At 39.5% G+C, this 18,728-nt stretch overlaps 1 protein-coding gene across 1 annotated transcript; it reads right to left on the bottom strand.

Moving 5' to 3' along the window:
- Positions 1-62: 62 nt before the first annotated feature.
- LOC127356135 (myosin-1B-like) lies at positions 63-18,304 on the bottom strand. Its single transcript, XM_051387657.1, has 40 exons — positions 18,172-18,304; positions 17,874-18,086; positions 17,538-17,681; positions 16,374-16,530; positions 16,261-16,288; positions 16,055-16,163; positions 15,882-15,974; positions 15,557-15,620; positions 15,366-15,464; positions 15,182-15,285; positions 14,970-15,108; positions 14,746-14,864; positions 13,386-13,535; positions 13,124-13,294; positions 12,738-13,044; positions 11,853-11,929; positions 11,274-11,361; positions 10,847-10,964; positions 10,644-10,767; positions 10,425-10,561; positions 9,386-9,641; positions 9,053-9,295; positions 8,455-8,631; positions 8,226-8,371; positions 7,403-7,493; positions 6,912-7,301; positions 6,705-6,831; positions 6,491-6,609; positions 6,207-6,403; positions 5,948-6,131; positions 5,071-5,236; positions 4,867-4,991; positions 4,371-4,679; positions 4,094-4,297; positions 3,273-3,398; positions 3,017-3,187; positions 2,820-2,924; positions 2,036-2,131; positions 1,822-1,953; positions 63-1,746 (listed from the first exon to the last, which is right to left on the bottom strand). Exons 2-40 carry the CDS (start codon positions 18,075-18,077, stop codon positions 1,726-1,728), a joined length of 5,817 nt encoding a protein of 1,938 aa, XP_051243617.1. The 5' UTR covers positions 18,078-18,086; positions 18,172-18,304; the 3' UTR covers positions 63-1,725.
- Positions 18,305-18,728: the final 424 nt, after the last annotated feature.

Here is an 18,728-nt window from a genome sequence, read left to right as displayed (position 1 = left end):
GATTTATTTTATTTCAGCTGCAGCCTCAATGAAAAGAGTTTTGGTTTCTTTGTTTTTTTGCTGTGAATGTTTTTATTTTTCCTCTCAGGGATCAATAAAATCTGATCAGTCAGTTTACTCAGTGATTGATTAAAAAGTTGGGAACCACTGATTACATTTGAAATTGGCGACTTGAAGATTACAAACTGTAGTTACAATATTTATGTTTCCAAATAACAGAATTTAGATAAATGGTAAAATAATAATGTGATTTTAATTGGAGAATAAATATAAATTAAAGAACAGCTGCTGATTGATTTGAACATAGAAAGTAATTATCTGTAATATAAAGGATTATACTGGAGCCTCAGGGGCAACTTAAGAACCAGGTTCACTGTATCTCTTCACCTAATATAAAATATTAAAGCACAATTAAAAAATTGTTTGCTGTTTTCAGAGCAATAATAAATGTTTATAAAATTAAAACTCATTTGTTCTGTTTTCTTCATCACATTTCACTCATATAAACAACTCCGCTTCTCAATAACAACAATAATATAAATCTCTCTACATTAATACAACAAATCACAGAGTGGGATTTTATTGTTTTATTATTTTATTGAAATATTAAGTCAACAAACATCAGCTGCAACAAAGCAAACAACTCTCAGTTATAATTACTGTTTCATATTTAAAGCCACTATGTATATATATAGAATTTAAACCCCTGCTTTGATGCCCTCCAGAGGTCGTATTAACACATTACATTTAAAGGGCCAGTGTGTAGGATGTAGTGGCATCTAGTGGTGAAGTAGCAGATTGCAACTCCCTCGCTTCACCCTCCACTTCCGAGCTTGTAGGAGAAACTATGGTGGCCAAAAAAACGCACACAAAAAGTCTTTATTTTATTATTATTTAGAGTATATGCTGTATTTAAATAATGTTACTGTACCAATAATAATAATAATAATAATAATAATAATAATGAGGAAATTACAAAGGGACAATATTATTTATGCAGTTTCTTTTCAAATATCTATTAAAATAAAAGTTTATTTTTCTGTTCTTTGTCTCGTTCTTTGCTTCTTTCATACACTTTCTAATTCAAAGGACCAGTGCGTGTTTACACTAATTAAACTAAACTAATACAATAATTTAATGACACTATGACCCAGAACTGTGTTGTAAAGTTACTTAAATGCAGTAGAAACCATAAATACAGCACTTTGCTGGCAAAGCTGCAAAGTTGATTACTGTATATTTATTTTAGGTTTTACAGCGTAATTTAAGAGAAAATCACCTATTTTTATGATTGAAGAAATTGTGTCTTATTAAGAATTTTCTTGCTCATTATTAATTTTGTGATTAAGGTACAAATTCTTAAATTCAGCTCAATAAAGTGACCAAAACACCTTTTTTAAGAAAATCTTAAAAAAGAGTTTTCATTGCTTCTAATAAACACTTACTTACCACATTTTCTGGCATTTTGTGTAGTTTTAAGTCCCTTTACAGTCTTTCAGTGGACAGATTTTAATGCTAGTTTAAAGAATTATATTCTCTTTTTGCTCAATACAAGATAATCTGATTATATTAAATAATATTTGGCTTGTTTATTCAGTGTAGCCCATTAAAATAATTTAAATGATCCCATAAAACCACACAGATAACGGCTTTAAATGAAGAAATAAAGAGTGTGTCGTATTCCAGCTCAGCTTCAGAGACACTTCATCGTCTCCATGGCTACGACTACTCTCCGCTGTCTTTTGCCTGTAAATGAGAGAAATATTAATGTTTATCAGCATTAATGAGATACCGTCTGCTGCCAGGAGCTGACTGACTCACCTTCCCCAGGTCACGACTCTTGATTTTCATCTTATTGATCTGGGACTCGGCGATGTCGGCTCGCTCCTCAGCCTCCTCCAGCTCGTGCTGCACCTTCCTCAGCTTCATCAGATGAGTGTTGGCCTGCTCCTCCTGGCAGGCACCAAATAACAGATTAATAATAATAACAATAATAATAATAATAATAATGAACGTGTTAAACAATGTCACTCACAGCCTCTTCAGCCTGTCGTTTGTACACTTTGACCTTCAGCTGCAGTTTGTCCACCAGCTCCTGCAGCCGCGTCATGTTTTTCTTGTCCTCGTCAGACTAAAAACCGATAATTAACAACTTTATACGTCTTAAACTACACTTCAGAGGTCAATATTGAACTTTTAACTCCACTACATTATGTCTGATAGCTTTAGTTACTTTTCAGATTACACAATATTATCGAAATGTATGTGCTATATGCAAATCGTAGGAAGCTACAACTGTTTGATAAAGCTAAAATGTGACCAACAGCATTTGAATTAATATATATAATATAATATTAAAGTATAATGAAGTACTGGGGAGCTGTAGAGAGAGTTAAGGTATGTTTGTTTAGTACAGACTCCAACAAATGTCACATCATCATAATTTTTATAGTTTTTTAAGTGAAATTTTAATTTATGATGCAAAGATGATAATTCCCACTAATAATCATAAACAATATGATGTTTTTACTCTATCGTGCAGCCCTGTTGAAGCTAAATTAACTTTTTAAAACCTCTCTTGGATCAGCTGGGAAATGAATCGTCACAAAACTGAAAACTGTTTTTCTGAGCTCATGAAAAATTAACTTTTTAGAGAGTTGGTGATTATTTAAAAGACTAACAAATACAGTTTTTATTAGTTTATTTCAGTAGAATTATTTTGCCCTGAGATGCTGGTCCTCCACTGTCAACTAAATTTCATATATATAACCTTTAACTAAATGTTACCGACTTTTACTTCACATATTGTTTGACTTTACCTGATAGGTGATCTCCTTAATCTTGCGCTCCAGTTTGCGAACCCCTTTCACAGAATCTGACCCATGTCTTTGTTCCGCTTCCAGCTCGTTCTCCAGCTCTCGCACCTGCAAAACAGCAGATATATTCCTCACATAGATGCCTATTTCCTGGAAACAAATGGTTGAATAAAGCAGATTAAATTTAAATAATCCGTTACCCTTGCTTCCAGTTTTTGGAGCTGCTTCTTCCCGCCCTTCATGGCCAGGTTCTCGGCCTCATCCAGACGCTGCTGCAGGTCTTTCACCGTCACCTCCAGGTTCTTCTTCATCCTCTCCAGGTGAGCGCTGGTGTCCTGCTCTTTCTTCAGCTCCTCCGCCATCATGGCGGCCTGAAACAAAGTGTAAATAAAGCTGTGATTGGACTGTGCTGTCCGGGCAGGTGAGAGTGAAGCAGAAGGAAATCCAGACGCTTACATCCGTGATGGCCTTCTTGGCTTTCTCTTCGGCGTTCCTGGCTGCCTGAACGCTGTCGTCCATCTCGCCCTGAATGTGAGAAAGATCGGCCTCCAGCTTCTTCCGACTGTTGAGCAGGCTGGTATTCTGTAAGAGACGACAACGTAATTCTAAAATATGAACTCAGAGTGAATCAAATGTTGTTTTCTATAATACAACAGATGATTCACTGTCCTGTTCTACCTGAGGAATCATTATTTATGTTTCTCCTAACAAGAGTTTGGGGGGTTTGGAGATGAAGCTAATTCAGGGTTTCTGCAGGTTTTTTAAGACTTCAAGTCCATACTGGCAAAGTAGGAAATATGTCAAGGAAAAATCAGGATAATAAATAAAAACATTTTCCAAAAACAAATTTAAAAGCAGGATTGAAAAATGCAACTTATTAATGTCAATAATCCAATCAACTTTTAAGACATTGAAAGGCCTAAAATTCAGATGATTGGATTTTAGATGTTTTAACTGTAACCCTGTAGTTTCAGTATTATCTAAAAGGTGCACACTGTGTGACATCTGGATGTTTACTCCCTTAAATCTGCAATAACTGATTTTTTTTGGCCACTTGGGGGCAGCAGATACAAGCAACGTTATCAATCAGTTGCCGTCCTGTTTCTGTCCAATATTCTGTCTCTTTCAGCTCTGTTTTCAGTCTCTACTGACTAAAAGCTCCACTATGTTCACCAGCTAGTCTCTAACTGTGGCTACCTGCTGTTTGGTGCTAAGCCAGGAAGCAAAAATATTGATTACAGCCACTTTTAATCATTGATTATCTGAAAGATTTGCACCTGTGAGTGAAGCAGCTGCACTCTCTCGCTGGCGTCCAGCAGTTCCTGCTCTGCTAGCTTGCGGCTCCTCTCAGTTTGCTCCAGAGCCGCTCTGATCTCCTCCATCTCTGCCTGCATGAGGTTGCTCCTGCGCTCCGTCAGGGCGACCTGCTCCTTCAGGTCCTCGCTGTTTCTCAGCGCTTCGTCCAGGTGAATCTGAACCTCCTGGTCCAGGAAGAGAACAGGATGTTAACATTAAGCATTAAGTCTTTGCAGGGTTTATGTTAACGCCGCTCACCTTCAGCTGGACTTGAATGTTCCTCAGCTGTTTCTGGGACTCGGCCGCCTGCCTGTTAGCGTGGCTCAGCTGGATCTCCATCTCGTTCAGGTCCCCCTCCATCTTCTTCTTCACTCTCAGGGCGTCGTTCCTGCTCCGGACCTCAGCGTCCAGGTTACTCTGCATGGTGTCGATGGTTCGTTGGCTGTTCCTCTTCAGCTGTTCGATCTCTTCGTCTTTCTCCGCTATCTTCTTGTCAACCTCAGACTTCAGCTGGTTCAGCTCCAGCTGGACTCGCAGGATCTTGGACTCCTCGTGCTCCACGGAGGCCTGAGTTCAATTCAATTCAATTCAATTTTATTTGTATAGCGCCAATTCATAACAGAAGTTATCTCAGGACACTTTTCAAATAGAGTAGGTCTAGACCGAACTCTTTAAAAAGAGTTCAGATGTGAAATGCTGTAAATATTGTACCAGATGTTTAAATATACGTCATTTAGATTCATCTCCTGCTGACCTCTGCCTCCTCCAGAGCGGTCTGGGCCTCCAGCTTCTCCTGCTCAGCCTGTTTCTTTGATTTTTCCAGCTCGTGGATGGTTTTTCCCGTCTCTCCCAACTGCTCAGTCAGATCCATTATTTCCTCTGGGAAAGGAAGATATGTTGCATTATTTCTCTGTATTAAAGACATTAACTATGCATTAGATGCAAAGGAGCGACATACGTTGCAGGTTTTTATTTTCCCGTTTGAGGGTCTCCAGTTGTTCCAGGGTTTCTTCAAAGGCGTTCTTCATCTTGAAGTTCTCGGTGCCCAAACCACGAACTTCTTTTATGGCCGACTCCAGCTCTGCCTGACCTTCCTCGTGTTTCTGCTTCCACTCAGACAAAACCTACAGGAAGACATATTACAGCTGAATGTTTAAAACAAACTATTGTTATGAAATAAATCTGGTTAAACATGTAAATGTGAGTTTATGTCCAACAGAAAAGATTTCGGAGGATCTGAGAGCAGCTGGAAGTGTTGAAATCTTTAAACATAAACTCAAAACCTACCTTATTCGGCCTGGCTTTTAACTAAGAATGTTTTTAGATGTTATTTACCTTATTTTATCATAAGTAAAATTTGCATTGCTAATTTATTTTATTGTTAATACCTTTATCCTTACTTTACTGTTACTTTTGCGTCTTTTTTTAAATCTGGTTTCTAGTATCGATTTCATTAAAAGTAACTAAGTTATTGCTACTGTTAAGTCTATTTCATTGTCATTTTTATCTTATTTTTTATTCCACTCTGTCTTATTGTTGTCTTGTCAGTCATCTGTGAAGCACTTTGTACTGCCCTAAACTGTATGAAAGGTGCTACACAAATAGAGTTTAATTGAATGATTAATTGACTTTCTAAGACCAAGACAGCTACAAAAGAATACAAACTCAGGTAATAGGTTTCAAACGCAAAACATATACGGTACAACAAGGTTGAAATAGACACAAATAAATACTCTGTAACTACATGGAAAGTGTTAAAAGTTGAAATTTAAGTTAGAATTACGGTAAACTTGTGTGCATCTACATGACATTGCAGAAAGACTCGAGATCAAAACCTTATCAAAGTTTCTCTGCTTCTTGTCCAAGGCCGCAGCAGCAGCATTTGACCTCTCGACATCCATCATCAAGTCCTCCACCTCTCCCTGCAACCGCTGTTTTGTCTTCTCAAGAGAGGAACACTTGGAGTTAACGGCCTCCACAGCTTCTTCTGCATCCTGCAGACGCAGCGCCAGCTTCTTCCTGCAGGGGGAGAACAGACATCGTAAGATCTCAGGAGATTATCTTGTTTTGAACCGGCGTGGAGATTTTCCTTACTTTGCCTCCTCGAGCTCTTCGGTGCGCTGAATGGCGTCGGTCTCGTATTTAGTTCTCCACTGAGCCACCTCGCTGTTGGTCTTGGACAGGCAGCGGTGCAGCTCGGCTTTGGCCTCCTGTTCCTCCTCGTATTGCTCTCTGAGCAGCTCGCAGTCGTGGCGAGCCGACTGCAAACCGTGAGCCAGGGCGTTTTTTGCCTTTGAGGAAATTACAGTTGCGTTGCATAAACACTCCTTCAAACTTTAAAACAGTGCATCGTGCTCGTCTCTTCGGTCAGACGTTACCTTAACCTCCTCCTCGTGAAGTCTTTTCAGCTCCTCAATCTGCTGGAGAAAGGCCTGTTTTCCCCGAGTCAGCTGTGACATTAAGGACTCTTTTTCTTCAAGCCGGCGAGACATTTCACCTGCACGATGAGTGTAAAACACATTAGAGCTGCCTCGTCTGTGAAAGTATGCAACCGCTGGCTTCATTGCTCAGATATGATCAAATATTCCTCACTGTTTTCTGTCTGCAGTCGAGCTTTCTGGCTTGAAAGGTCGTTTATTAGCCTCTGATGCTCCTCCTCTTTGGTTTTCACCTCGTTCAGTTGATCTTCGAGCGAACGGCACATTTTCTCTAAATTAATCTTGAAATTTTAAAAAGAAAAGATGTGCTTGTTATATCTCTACATGGAACTGATCAATAAAAATGTATTTGATAACCAACCTTTGCTTTGGCCATGGTTTCCATATTGCTCGCCAGGTCGTCCATCTCCAGCCGTAACTCGCTCTTCTCCTTCTCCAGTTTCTGCCGGACCCTCTGGACGTTATCCAGCTGCTCTCCCAGTTCGGCCACACTGTCTGCGTGTTTCTTGCGCAGGGCAGCCGACGTGGCCTCGTGCTGCAGCGAACACTCCTCCAGGTCCCTGCGTAGTTTGAGGAACTCTGCCTCGCGCTTCTTGTTGAGCTCAGCCTGAGCGGCGGTGGCTCCTCCGGCCTCCTCCAGCCTCTCCGTGATCTCCTCCAGCTCCCGGGACAGATCAGACCTCTGCTTCTCCACTTTGGCTCGAGCCGAGCGCTCGGCCTCGATTTCCTCCTCCAGCTCCTCGCTCCGGGCCTGCAGATAAGAGGGTGAAATGATGTGATCCTGGAAGAATACCTCAACTGAAGTCGGCTGTGATATCACCTCAAACCCGAGCCGGCGATTGAATTCGTCACCTGGAGCTCTTTTATTTTCTTCTGCAGCTGAGCACCGAGAGCTTGTTCATCTTCTATCTTTGTCTGCAGCTGTGACGACTCAAAGTCTTTCCTGCAGAGTGAAGCTCGCTGTTAATTTCAATCCATCACAAAATCAGAAAATGCACCAGTTAGCAAAGCGTGACGCAGAACTTTTACTAACGTTGGTCATTTTAAAGCCCACAGACAGGTGAGAACTGATAAACCAAAACACTGCAAATAGAGAGACTGAACGCAGTTATAATTTCCCACAGGTGGTTTCTTTCCAAAAGCAAGCTGTAACTGACTTATCACTCTATACATTATGTTAGCAAACAGTTTTCAAACACGGAGCAACATTATCATTCTTTTAAAGTCATTTTCTGTCCGGTTGGTCTCTTTTAGCTCTGTTTTTGGTCTCTAACTTTTGGACAAACTCCTGAGGAAAATATCTGTCTCTATCTGCCTGAAAACGTGGTTCATGAGAGCTGTGAGACTGAACCAGAAAACAGTGAAGTTGAGGGTCATAAAACCAAAACAATGAGCTGAAAGACACTAAAACTCTCCAGAGAGCTGAGCTGCAGACTCGGGTGATAATTATCTCTGCGGGTTCGTCATTACTGCCACTTTTTGATTCTTTTTTGGCATTTTCTTAGCTTCCATTGTTCATATAAAAATATAAATGTTTCACCTTTAAAGCTGAAATATGTAACAATACAACATTAAATAGGAAATACTGGTGCAACAAGCAGATGCAACTGCGTGGAAACCACAGCAACTATGTGATTATATGCAGATGAATCACCATCTTTTTCACACCACTCACTTTTTCAGCTTTTCATCCAGCTGCTGTTTCTCGTTCTCCAGATCCATTATGGACTCCTGAGCGAGTTTCAGATCCCCCTCCAGCTTCCTCTTGGCTCTCTCCAGATCCATACGGACCTTCTTCTCTTGTTCCAGAGAAGCTTCCAGCTAAAGTCACACATTTACATCTTAACAGCAGCAGTGCGTTAAATTTCTACCTCCTCAGCTTTCCTGTGAGTACAGACACTCACCTCATCGACCTGCTGCTCCAGTTTGGTTTTGGCTTTGGTCAGCGTGTTTATTTTGTCCTCCTCCGACTGCAGGTCGTCCAGCGTCTGCTGGTGAGCTTCCTGCAGGGATTTCTTCTCCTTCGACAGTTTGGCGATATTTTCATCTTGGCTCATGATTTCTTCAGTCAGGTTTTTCACCTGAAATCATTATTGAGAACTGATGTGACAACTCCTCCTAAAAGGCTCCAATGTCTCAGATTCTGAACCATTTTATGTTACATTTTTATTTATTAATCACTTTTTATTGACCTTATGTTCCCTTTCGGTCAGTACAATAAGTACAACACATAGGTTGAGGGATCGCGCCTTGGTCTCAAACTTGGTTTCCCTCTCTCAGAGAACACTGGTTATATTCTTAACCTCCAGATTTTAGCTTGTTTGCTAATGTGGACAAATTGCTAGCTAGCTAGCTAATGTAGCAAAATACTGTCCGCTAGCTTCATCCAGACTCCCAGGGCTAATCCAGCTAGCTTGTTGGTGTCACTATTAACAGCGGTGTTCTGCAGCATGTGGAGCCTTTAAACGTGACGCTACAGCCTCATGATGAACATGATACTACCTTGTTTTCTACAGCATGTTTCTCCTTCTCCACTTTGGCTAAGGTGAGCTCCAAGTCGTCGATGTCCCTCTTCAGTTCAGAGCACTCGTCCTCGAGCTTCCTCTTCTTGGCGGTCAGCTCGGCGTTGACCTCCTCCTCGTCTTCCAGTCTCTCTGTCACCTCCTTCAGCTTGGCTTCCATCTGGATCTTGCTTTTGATGAGGCCTTCACATCTCTCCTCGGCATCCTGCAGGTTGTCGGCCTCCTGGTATCGAGTTTGTGAAAACAGTTAAGTGAGTGATGGTAACAATCAAGCCGACGATGTGACCGTCGCTCAGTCTGAGGTGTGACTTACTGTCTGGACCTGGAGGAGGAGGTCGTTCTTCTCTTGTACGATGGAGACCATCTTCTCCTCGAGTTCCCTCCGCCGATTCTCTGACTTGGACAGATCTTCTTTGAGCTTCGTGAAATCCACCTTCATTTGAGCCATTTCCTTCTCCGCCTCAGCGCTCTTCAGGAGAGGTTTGAGCTTAAAATACAGCTTCATCCACGGCCAGTGTTTCACGTTCATGAAAGAGCGGAAGTTATACTGGATGGTGTAGATTGCCTCCCTGTCAAAGTAAAACATGGATGAGTTTAATCTGCAAGTTTCAGCCTTTTTTTTTTACACATATCAAACCACAGGTCTGTGTTTTAGATTTCTAAAGGTCATCACAACGTTTATTTAATGACACGAAAATGAGTTTAAACTCCATAATTACACGTATTAAACCTACATTTAACTGTTTCAGGCAAAAACAAAAGTATAGTGTAGTATAGTCCACAAAAATTACAAATCAGGCGTCAGATCATAGTGTAATGAGATAAAGTTTGATACAATCGAGAAAACAGACGAGTCTGTAGATGCAGCTGTGCTTTAAATGCTAACATGCTGGTGGTTAGTTAGCATTAAACAAACCAACATACTGGCCAATTTTTACCTAAATGAAAAGTTATTAAAGTTCATCCAGGATGAAACATGAATATCTGACACCATTTGTCATGGAAATCATCCATCCATCCAATAATAAACAAAAATCAACTAATCATGGATAAAGTAGTTTTGACCTGATGATGTTACTAATTAGCAAATATTAGCGTGCTTATGTGATGTGCAAGTTCAAACCATCAACATATATAATGATTTATGTAGCTGTGAGTCAGCAGTGCGTGAGCGTCGCTGGAGTTAACAATGCTCACTCAGATTTATTCAGTTGCTGCAGCTGCAGACTCTCTTACAGAGTTTGGTTGATGCTCACAATGGGTTTCAGTCGGGGGAATGCGGTCTGTGTGCACTGAATGTTTCTAGATGCTAACATGTGAAGTCGCAGCTTTAAAGCAGTGAATATATTTACTTCCTGGCCATCATCCTCTGGTACTCCAAGCGAACGAGGTAGGCGCGGCACAAAGCTTGAGTGGACGCCACAACGTGAGCTAACCGCTCATCTCGCATCTCCTCCAAAGCGCCCAGCAGACCAGCTTTAAAAAACACCTGGAATTAAAGGTAATTATCTGTTTGTGCAGCTCTGAACATCTCAACCACTCAACCAGCGTGTGGGAACAAATTAAAAAACCTTAGTGTGTCCAAACTTGCACTGAGTCTGATCCACATCGATGGAGCCCAGAAGTTTCTCTGCAGCTTTCTTGTTGTCCATAAATTGTCCCTCCGGAACCGCGCTGGGATTGAGGATCCTGTATCTGCAGGAGGAATAACAGGTCTGAGTTTTATGGGGTGAAAAACATGATAAAATATTTGAAAAGGTAAAGCTTTATTTGCCTCTGCTTGAAGTCCCCGTAGAGGATTCTGCTAGGAAATCCCTTCCTGCAGATCCGGATCCCCTCCAGCACGCCGTTGCAGCGCAGTTGGTGGATAACCAGGTGGTTCTCCATCGCACCTGAAGGCGAAAGTTTTATATATCAGGACAGAAATGTAGATTATTCTAAATTGTCTGAATAATTAAATAACAGCCGACAATTCTTATAAAAACGATTGATTGTCTTTATGTTCTATGAAATCCAAAGTGTGTTTTTAAAGTTTTTTAATGAACTTTACTGGAAAAATAAACATATATCTCAGCCTTTCTACAGCTTATAAATGTATTTTTAAAATGCAAAAATGTGACAGTATCGTTATCTTATCCACTGGAGTTTTATGTTTTATAATATGTTTGTAATGAAGATGTGGGAATCAAAAGATTAACTACCTGGTGTTTTGGTCTCATTTGGTATCAAACAGCGGACAAAGTGAGGATGAGTCGTTCTCAGGTTCGTCATGAGCTTCCCGAGATTCTCCTGGAAGTAAAATGTACACGTGAGTTCTTGTTTCTTCTTTACTTTTTGACAGAAAAGCAACAAGAAACATCCAGAGAATTCATATATGAAACTTTATGAGTTCTTCTCTTCTATTCAAAATGTTTGTTCTTCTCAGATTATGATTTTAGTTTCAGTTTAGTTCAGTTTTTCCCAACCTTTTCCTATAAGGTACCCCACTGTAAAACCAAATAAGTTAATTTAACTCAAAACATGGTTGAAACTTATTACATTGAACATTTTAAGTAAAACTGACTCAATTTTGTAAGTTAAAAAAACCTGTGGTAATTTTAGTGATTTGAAGTGACACTGACTTAATTTTGTAATTTTTATTTGTACTGTGAAAACAAAATACCTTGTAAAAAGTACTAGCATGGACAGACTTTTTAGTTAGAATATAAGAGTGTTTAAAGGTTTCAGACCTCATTCTATATTTCCTAAAAGTTCTTCTGTCGCTTCTGTTAGCATCTTACCCTGAACAGCGCTGACACAGTTTGGAAAGATGCTCCCTTCTTCTTGGATCCTTTTTTAGTTCCTCCTGCAGCTGCTTCTGCATTAATGACGCATTTAAAACCAACATACAGTAACAGTCGTATCTCACTTTTATAGATAATTATCACTTTTATACAATATTTCTCCATATGAATCCATAAATATTAATCACAACTGTACCAACCATCCTTCTGCAAACCAACTCTGTGCATAGATTTACTTTATATTTATTACAATTACACAGAACAACTAAAAAAACATTAATGATAATATGGTAATTATAACTACAGATGCTTTGAGTATGACTGAATATTGGCATGTAGAAGTGTTCAGGACTCTTATTAGACGTGTGAAGTTTGATGGAAATTGGACAAACTACACTGAAGTTATGAGAACTTCCTGTTTCATGGCAAAACGGCGTAATTCAACGCCAAGCCAAGAGAACGCCGTTCGACGTATGGTCAGATAGCACTGACCAAATTTTAATCCGATCCAATCAGTTATAATAGAAGTCCATTAAAACGTACGCAAATCGCCAAAAATGACCACTAAAAATGACTAAAATTCCAAATGGCCGACTTCCTGTTGTGTTTGCGATATGGGTCCTTGAGGCTTTTTTTTACGTCCAGTCTTGATACACGTCTGTACCCATTTTCATACTTACAGGTGAAACATGGCTCAGGGGCTGCTCCTTAAGTGACTTTGACGCTCATGTGCGAGACCCGTAGAATACGTACATTTTGTGCCGCCACCCAACTGTTGTGCTACATTTCATGAGTTTTTGAGCATATACAGCTGCCAACAATGCAACTAATTGTGGAATAATAACAGCCCCAAAATATTCAATAAAAGCCCCAAAAACTCACCGTCGGATCCAGAAAAGCTTGCATACAACATGGCCAGTATCTTTACCGAAGACTTCTGGTAGAGCTGCACCACAGACTCGCTCAGAGGGTCTTTGTTCTTCTCCAGCCAGCCGCTGATGTTGTAGTCCACAGTGCCAGCGTAGTGCATCAGAGTGAAGTGAGCCTCGGGTTTGCCTTTGACCGTTTTGGGCTTCAAGAAGCAGTTGTTCTTCCCGAGATGTTGGTCGTAGAGTTTGTTCTTGAAAGAGGCGTCGGTTGATTTTGGGAACATGCACTCTTCCTCGAGGATGGAGAAGATCCCCATTGGCTGGGAAACAAATGTTCTTATTAAAAATCACTGTTTAAACACTTCCTTTCATCCAAACTAGTGTTTTAAATGACAGTACCTTTTCAATAAGCTCAATGCAGGCCGCCAAATCCATCCCAAAGTCAATGAACTCCCACTCAATCCCCTCTTTCTTGTATTCTTCTTGCTCCAACACAAACATGTGGTGGTTGAAAAACTGTTGCAGCTTCTCGTTGGTGAAGTTGATGCAGAGTTGCTCCATGCTGTTGTACTACAGACAACACAGTAAAAACAGGTATTTGAATAAAGACACATCATAACTTACATAAAATAATATATATATATATATTTTAAACACCCACATCAAAGATCTCGAATCCAGCAATATCGAGAACGCCAATGAAATGTTGTCTGGGTTGTTTTGTATCCAGCTGCTGGTTGATTCGTACGACCATCCACAGAAACATCTTCTCGTAGACGGACTTTGCGAGAGCGCCGATGGAGTTGTACACCTGGAGAGAGGGAAAGTTAAAGTGCAACTAAGCGTTAAAAAAAAAAAGCCCTGTTTCTGGGAAATTAGTCTTTTTTTGTCCAAATAGAAAAATAATCTTGCTAAGGATGTTTTTGCTTTAGAAAAATAATCTGGTTTCAAGAAAAAATATGTCTAACTTTGTCTTAATAAGATATTACAGCTAATATTGAACTCGATTTAACCAGTAACAACAATGGTTGCATAATATCCCAGCAGAGGAACAAGATTATTATCATTATTTTAAGAGTAAAACCACTCGAACAACTTCTCAGTTTAACAGAAAGTCGTCTGGTCCCAGTGTTGGAAATGAAGCAGCTGTTTAGTTTTTATTGTTTTAATAAAAAAAATAGGAATGTTTCTGGTTCTTTCATTTAACACAAAGTCACAGATTTTTATCATGTCTGAAGAAATTGTGTCTTATTGTCAGATTGCTGATTATTAATCTTAAATTAAAAGGTACAAATTCTTAAATTCTGATCAATAAAGTCACCAAAATACTTATTTTAACAATCTTAAATCACTTCAGACTTTTCATTGCTTGTAATAAACACAACTTACTTAGATTTTGGCTTTTTTTTTTTAAATAGTTTTAAGGTCTGTTACAGTCTGTCAGTGGTTAGATTTTTATGCTAGTTTGGCAGATTATTTTTGTTCAATACAAAAAGAAATTGAATATATTTAAGAATATTTGTCTTGTTTCTAGGGGCTGTTTTTGGATGATGAATGATGTCTGATTGAATTTTAAATGTTGGTTATTTCCAACCTTTTTAACAATTATGCGACCGAGCTTTAATATTTTTTTTACAATAAAATAAACTTAATAGTCTTCTTTCTTCTCCCTTGCCGTACTTGTGTACCTTTGGACGTGGCTGTGAAGGCTTCTGTAAAAGCTTGTGTTCAGAGTTCTCAATCAATTTAAACATCCAAAATAACAATTTAATCAAATTAATTTTAAAAAATCCTCACAGGAATGAATATAATGTTGAGATTTAGCCCTACTGTGTATATTTTCTTACACCTCTTCAATCAAGAAGGCCTCGCAACCCCGCATCAAGCTTTGGCGACCCCTAGTGGGGGTTCTCGACCCTCTGGTTGGGCACCACTGCTGTAAACTGTATATTATTGAGAGATAACCTCGTTACGGACGGTGGCTTTGTATATATACATATATCCAGAAGTAGACGTCTTACCTGTTGCACATTCTGTCCTTTGGTAACGTACTCATTTCCAACCTTCACTCTGGGATAACAGAGACTTTTCAGCAGATCAGCAGAGTTCAGGCCCATCAGATACGCCGCTTTATCAGCTTCTACAAACAAAAACAAACAAATCTCAACCACAACTTTTATTTTTCCTCATCAGTCTGCTTCCATTTGCTCGTACGACAGTATTAATTTGGATGGATGATCCTCACCCTCTGTGCCATCTGGCTCCGCCTGCTCCTCCCGCTGCTTCTGCTTGAACTTCATGTTCCCATAATGCATCACAGCTCCGGTCAGCTTGTAGATGGACGTTTTCTCCTCCGCGGTGAAGCCCAGAATATCCAAGGCCTCCTGTGTCACAAAATGCTCAAAATCAGACTGAGATTCAGAGATGGAGCGAGCGTCAGTGTGCGAGTCCACTCACGTCTGTGGCCATCAGCTCCTCGGCGTCGTTGATGCTTTTGACGCTGATTTCGCCCTGACTGATGAAGGCGAAGTCGTAGGGGTTGGTGGTGATGAGAAGCAGATCTGAAGGGAAAGAAATCAAGCTAAAATCTCTCTCTGTATGAACGTCTGTGTGAAAGAAACAGAAGAATTAATCAGATTACCGATCAGTTCAGGCTTCTTGTTGCAAGTAAGCTGATAGAAAATGTGATAACTCCTCTCCGCCGCCAGCTGGAAGGTCACTCTCGACTTCTCTAGCAGGTCTTTTAAAAGAGGAAAAGACATAAAACATTTAACACACTTTTACAGCAACGTAATGCATCAAATATTCTACACAGAGTTTGTAGAAACTTACACGTTTCGATGTCTGCAGACGACAGTTTACCAGTTGTGCCAAAGTGTATCCGAATGAATTTGCCCTGTTTAACAAAACCAGTTAGATCAGTCATTTATAATGTTTATATGTCAACTTTAAAAATTCCTTAGGACATTAAATGTTTTTTAAAGAGGAAAATTATAACCTTATTTTATTATTTAAGTTATTTATTGAATCTATTCTCACTTTTTCTATATTGCTTTGTACAGAAACCTGATCATGAAGGATAAAAACCACCTGAACTACATTTTTAAGGTTGGTGAGAAGGTGATTTCTTCCCGTCTGGGATAATAAAATGACTCACAAAGCGAGACGAGTTGTCGTTCCTCATCGTCTTGGCGTTCCCGAAAGCTTCCAGCAGAGGGTTCGCCTGGATGATTTGATCCTCCAGAGTTCCCTAAAAAAGGCAAAACACATAAATCTGACTCCCGCTCTTTCTCTGACGGACTCTACCGGCAAAAGTTGTCCTGGACTCACCTTCATCTTACTGTTCACCTCCTTCTTCTTGTCTGCAGACACCGCGATTGTCGCAAAATACTGGATGACACGTTTAGTGTTGACAGTCTTTCCAGCACCGGATTCTCCACTTATAATAACAAAAGAGGAAGAAAATGTGAATTATTTCCGGGTTTTTAATGTCAGTAGTTTGTGAATATACAAACAAACACCTCAGATAAACTTACGTGATGAGAATAGACTGATTTTCACGATCTGAGGATGTAAAAGAAAACACACACACGGTGAAATAAAAGACGTGAGATCATTCAGTTGTGTTGATTTTGTGCTGCTGACGTACCGGTGAGCATGAACTGGTAGGCGTTATCGGACAGGGCGAAGATGTGAGGGGGAACCTCCATCCTCTTCTTCCCTCTGTAAGCCCGGACCACCTCCGGGTTGTACACCGGGAGCCATTTGTAAGGATTCACAGTCACACAGAACAGCCCAGAGTACGTCTGCAGGGAAAAGAAAACATTTATTTAGCCTTGTTAGCCTCAGTTATATTCTACTTTAATGTATATATTTTATATTTTATTATGTTTTAATCTCTTTTTCTTTACTCTTTGCACTACATCCACTGTGCTGCAGCCGGGGGATCAATAAGTAATATATAAAAAGATAAAATAATCACATCAACTTTATAAAAAGCAATAAGATGTTCTGTGTTTAGCTCAGTGTTACTTTACTGAATAAAACTCAGATATGAGTTCACCTAACTGACAAAACAACGTATTAGCTTAGCTTTTAACACAAAATACGCAAATAAAAACAAGAGAAAATAATATTTTTAGCATCAATAATGTATTTTTAAAGAAAATTTTAAATGTATTTTAATTTATCTGCAGCAGGTTAAACTTCAGGGAAGTTAAAACTGCAGTAAAAATAATATTCAGTACAAACTGATTTTAATCTTTATTCTTAAATCTTCAATATTTTTTATATATATATTGTTTTCTTTTTAGCCAAATTATAGATTAGCTCTTATTGTCACATTTCTACCATTGATCTGCGTGTTGGACATTAACAGTAATAATATTACATCCCCAGTAACTTGTAATGTAACTAATTGCTAATTAATGTCAGTAATAATACAGTTTGTTGAAATCCAAAAATCCAATCAGATACTTGGATTCATTTTGTAATCGTGTCGTTACCAATACTTTGATTATAACAAACAAAACTGAATGTTAATCGTCATTAAGTCTTAATTTTTGGAAGAAAGTAACAGAAAAGTAATATAACTAGTAGTGTAACTAATTCATGTCAGCAGGGAGTAATTAGTAAAGTAATAACATTATTTTATTGTCTCACACTGCTGGTCTGTAATTGAATGGTGAGTTAATAATAATCTGAATAATCTCAGTTTTTTCACATAATTTAACTTATTAATTAAAGTTTCTCCCTGTTTTAATCCAAACTGTCCCATTAGCACCCCCCCGCCTCCATTCAGTGGAAGACTTACGTAGATCATCCACGCCGCGTACCGCTCCTTCAGGTTGAACAGCACCGCGGGCTCGTGGAGGTGCGTCATCATCACCATGTCCTCAATCTTATCGAACTTGGGCGGGTTCATGGGAAACACTTGGTCCTCCCTGACAGTCAAAGTCTGGAAACAGCAAGTTTAAAGTCAGGAACAAAAATATGACTCTTGTGGCTTCGGGGGGGAGACTAAATGTTGAAGGCCAGACTCATAAAACAGATTCTTTATTGCAGGTTTTCAACAGACAGACACCCTATAACAGGAATATTCACTGTCTGTGCTCAGTGTCTCATTAAAAAGCTACTTCAGTCCACCCACTCTGTCATCCACGGTCTTCACAGTGACTCTGCCGTCCGCCCTGTCCTGGATCTCAGCCTTGACATACAGCTCTTTCTCGTCGCTGGCGAAGCACGCCGTCTTGCCGTCGAACGGGCGGGACTGGGCCTCCGTCCGCTCCCTCTCAGACTTGCGGAGGAACTGGGCGGCCGGCCCGAAGATTGACATTTCTCCATCTGTGCTCATTCTCTCCTCCTGAATCAAGAAGAAATCTGCATGTTTTTGTTTTGTTTGTTTTTCTTGAATTTTATGTAAAAAATAACGTTTGAGATCAACTCACCCACTCACTGCATCAACCAAAGAAAGAGAAACAAACAAGAAATCCACACGCCGAACAGGATTGTGGAGCTCTCGGTTGCACTGTCCCTTTTTATACCTCAGCATCGTCCTCGGTGTGCAGCCTCCTTCCTTTACATGGGCATGCAGTGGTAGAGTTACAGCAACCTGCTGCTCATCGTGGAGACGGATAGATGGGGAGGTTATATATAGACACCACAGAGGAAGACAAAACAATAACAACAAATAACTGTAATAAAATAGAGATTATAAAGAAAAAACACCCATAAAACAACCAGGATCCGCAGATAAATACACACGAACAAGTTTATTTGTGTAAATGTAAATCTAAACAACATATCTAATAAAAGAGGTAAAGTAACATAAGTTAAACTCAACTCAAAATTAATAAAAAAAGATGCATTTAAGTTACTTTATAGTAAAATAATTAAATTCTGTGAACACACACAGAACAGATTCTGCATATGAGTGATATATATTTAGTGGTTTTAAGTACAATTAACTTAATTTACCTTAATAAATGAGTCACTTACACTTTAC

The sequence above is a fragment of the Dicentrarchus labrax genome, unplaced genomic scaffold (assembly GCF_905237075.1).
Source record: "Dicentrarchus labrax unplaced genomic scaffold, dlabrax2021, whole genome shotgun sequence".
Lineage (NCBI taxonomy): Eukaryota > Metazoa > Chordata > Actinopteri > Moronidae > Dicentrarchus > Dicentrarchus labrax.
Note: the sequence above shows the minus strand (reverse complement) of the source record. Positions and strands in the feature narration are given on the sequence as shown.

Excerpts from the sequence above, each read along its gene's own strand:
- LOC127356135 (XM_051387657.1), bottom strand. The coding sequence starts at position 18,077 with ATGAGCACAGATGGAGAAATGTCAATCTTCGGGCCGGCCGCCCAGTTC. Across the intron at positions 11,930-12,737 it reads AAGCTTTTCTGGATCCGACG|AAGCAGCTGCAGGAGGAACT; the intron begins GTGAGTTTTTGG and ends TCATTAATGCAG. Across the intron at positions 6,610-6,704 it reads TCGACTGCAGACAGAAAACA|GTGAAATGTCTCGCCGGCTT; the intron begins GTGAGGAATATT and ends CTCATCGTGCAG.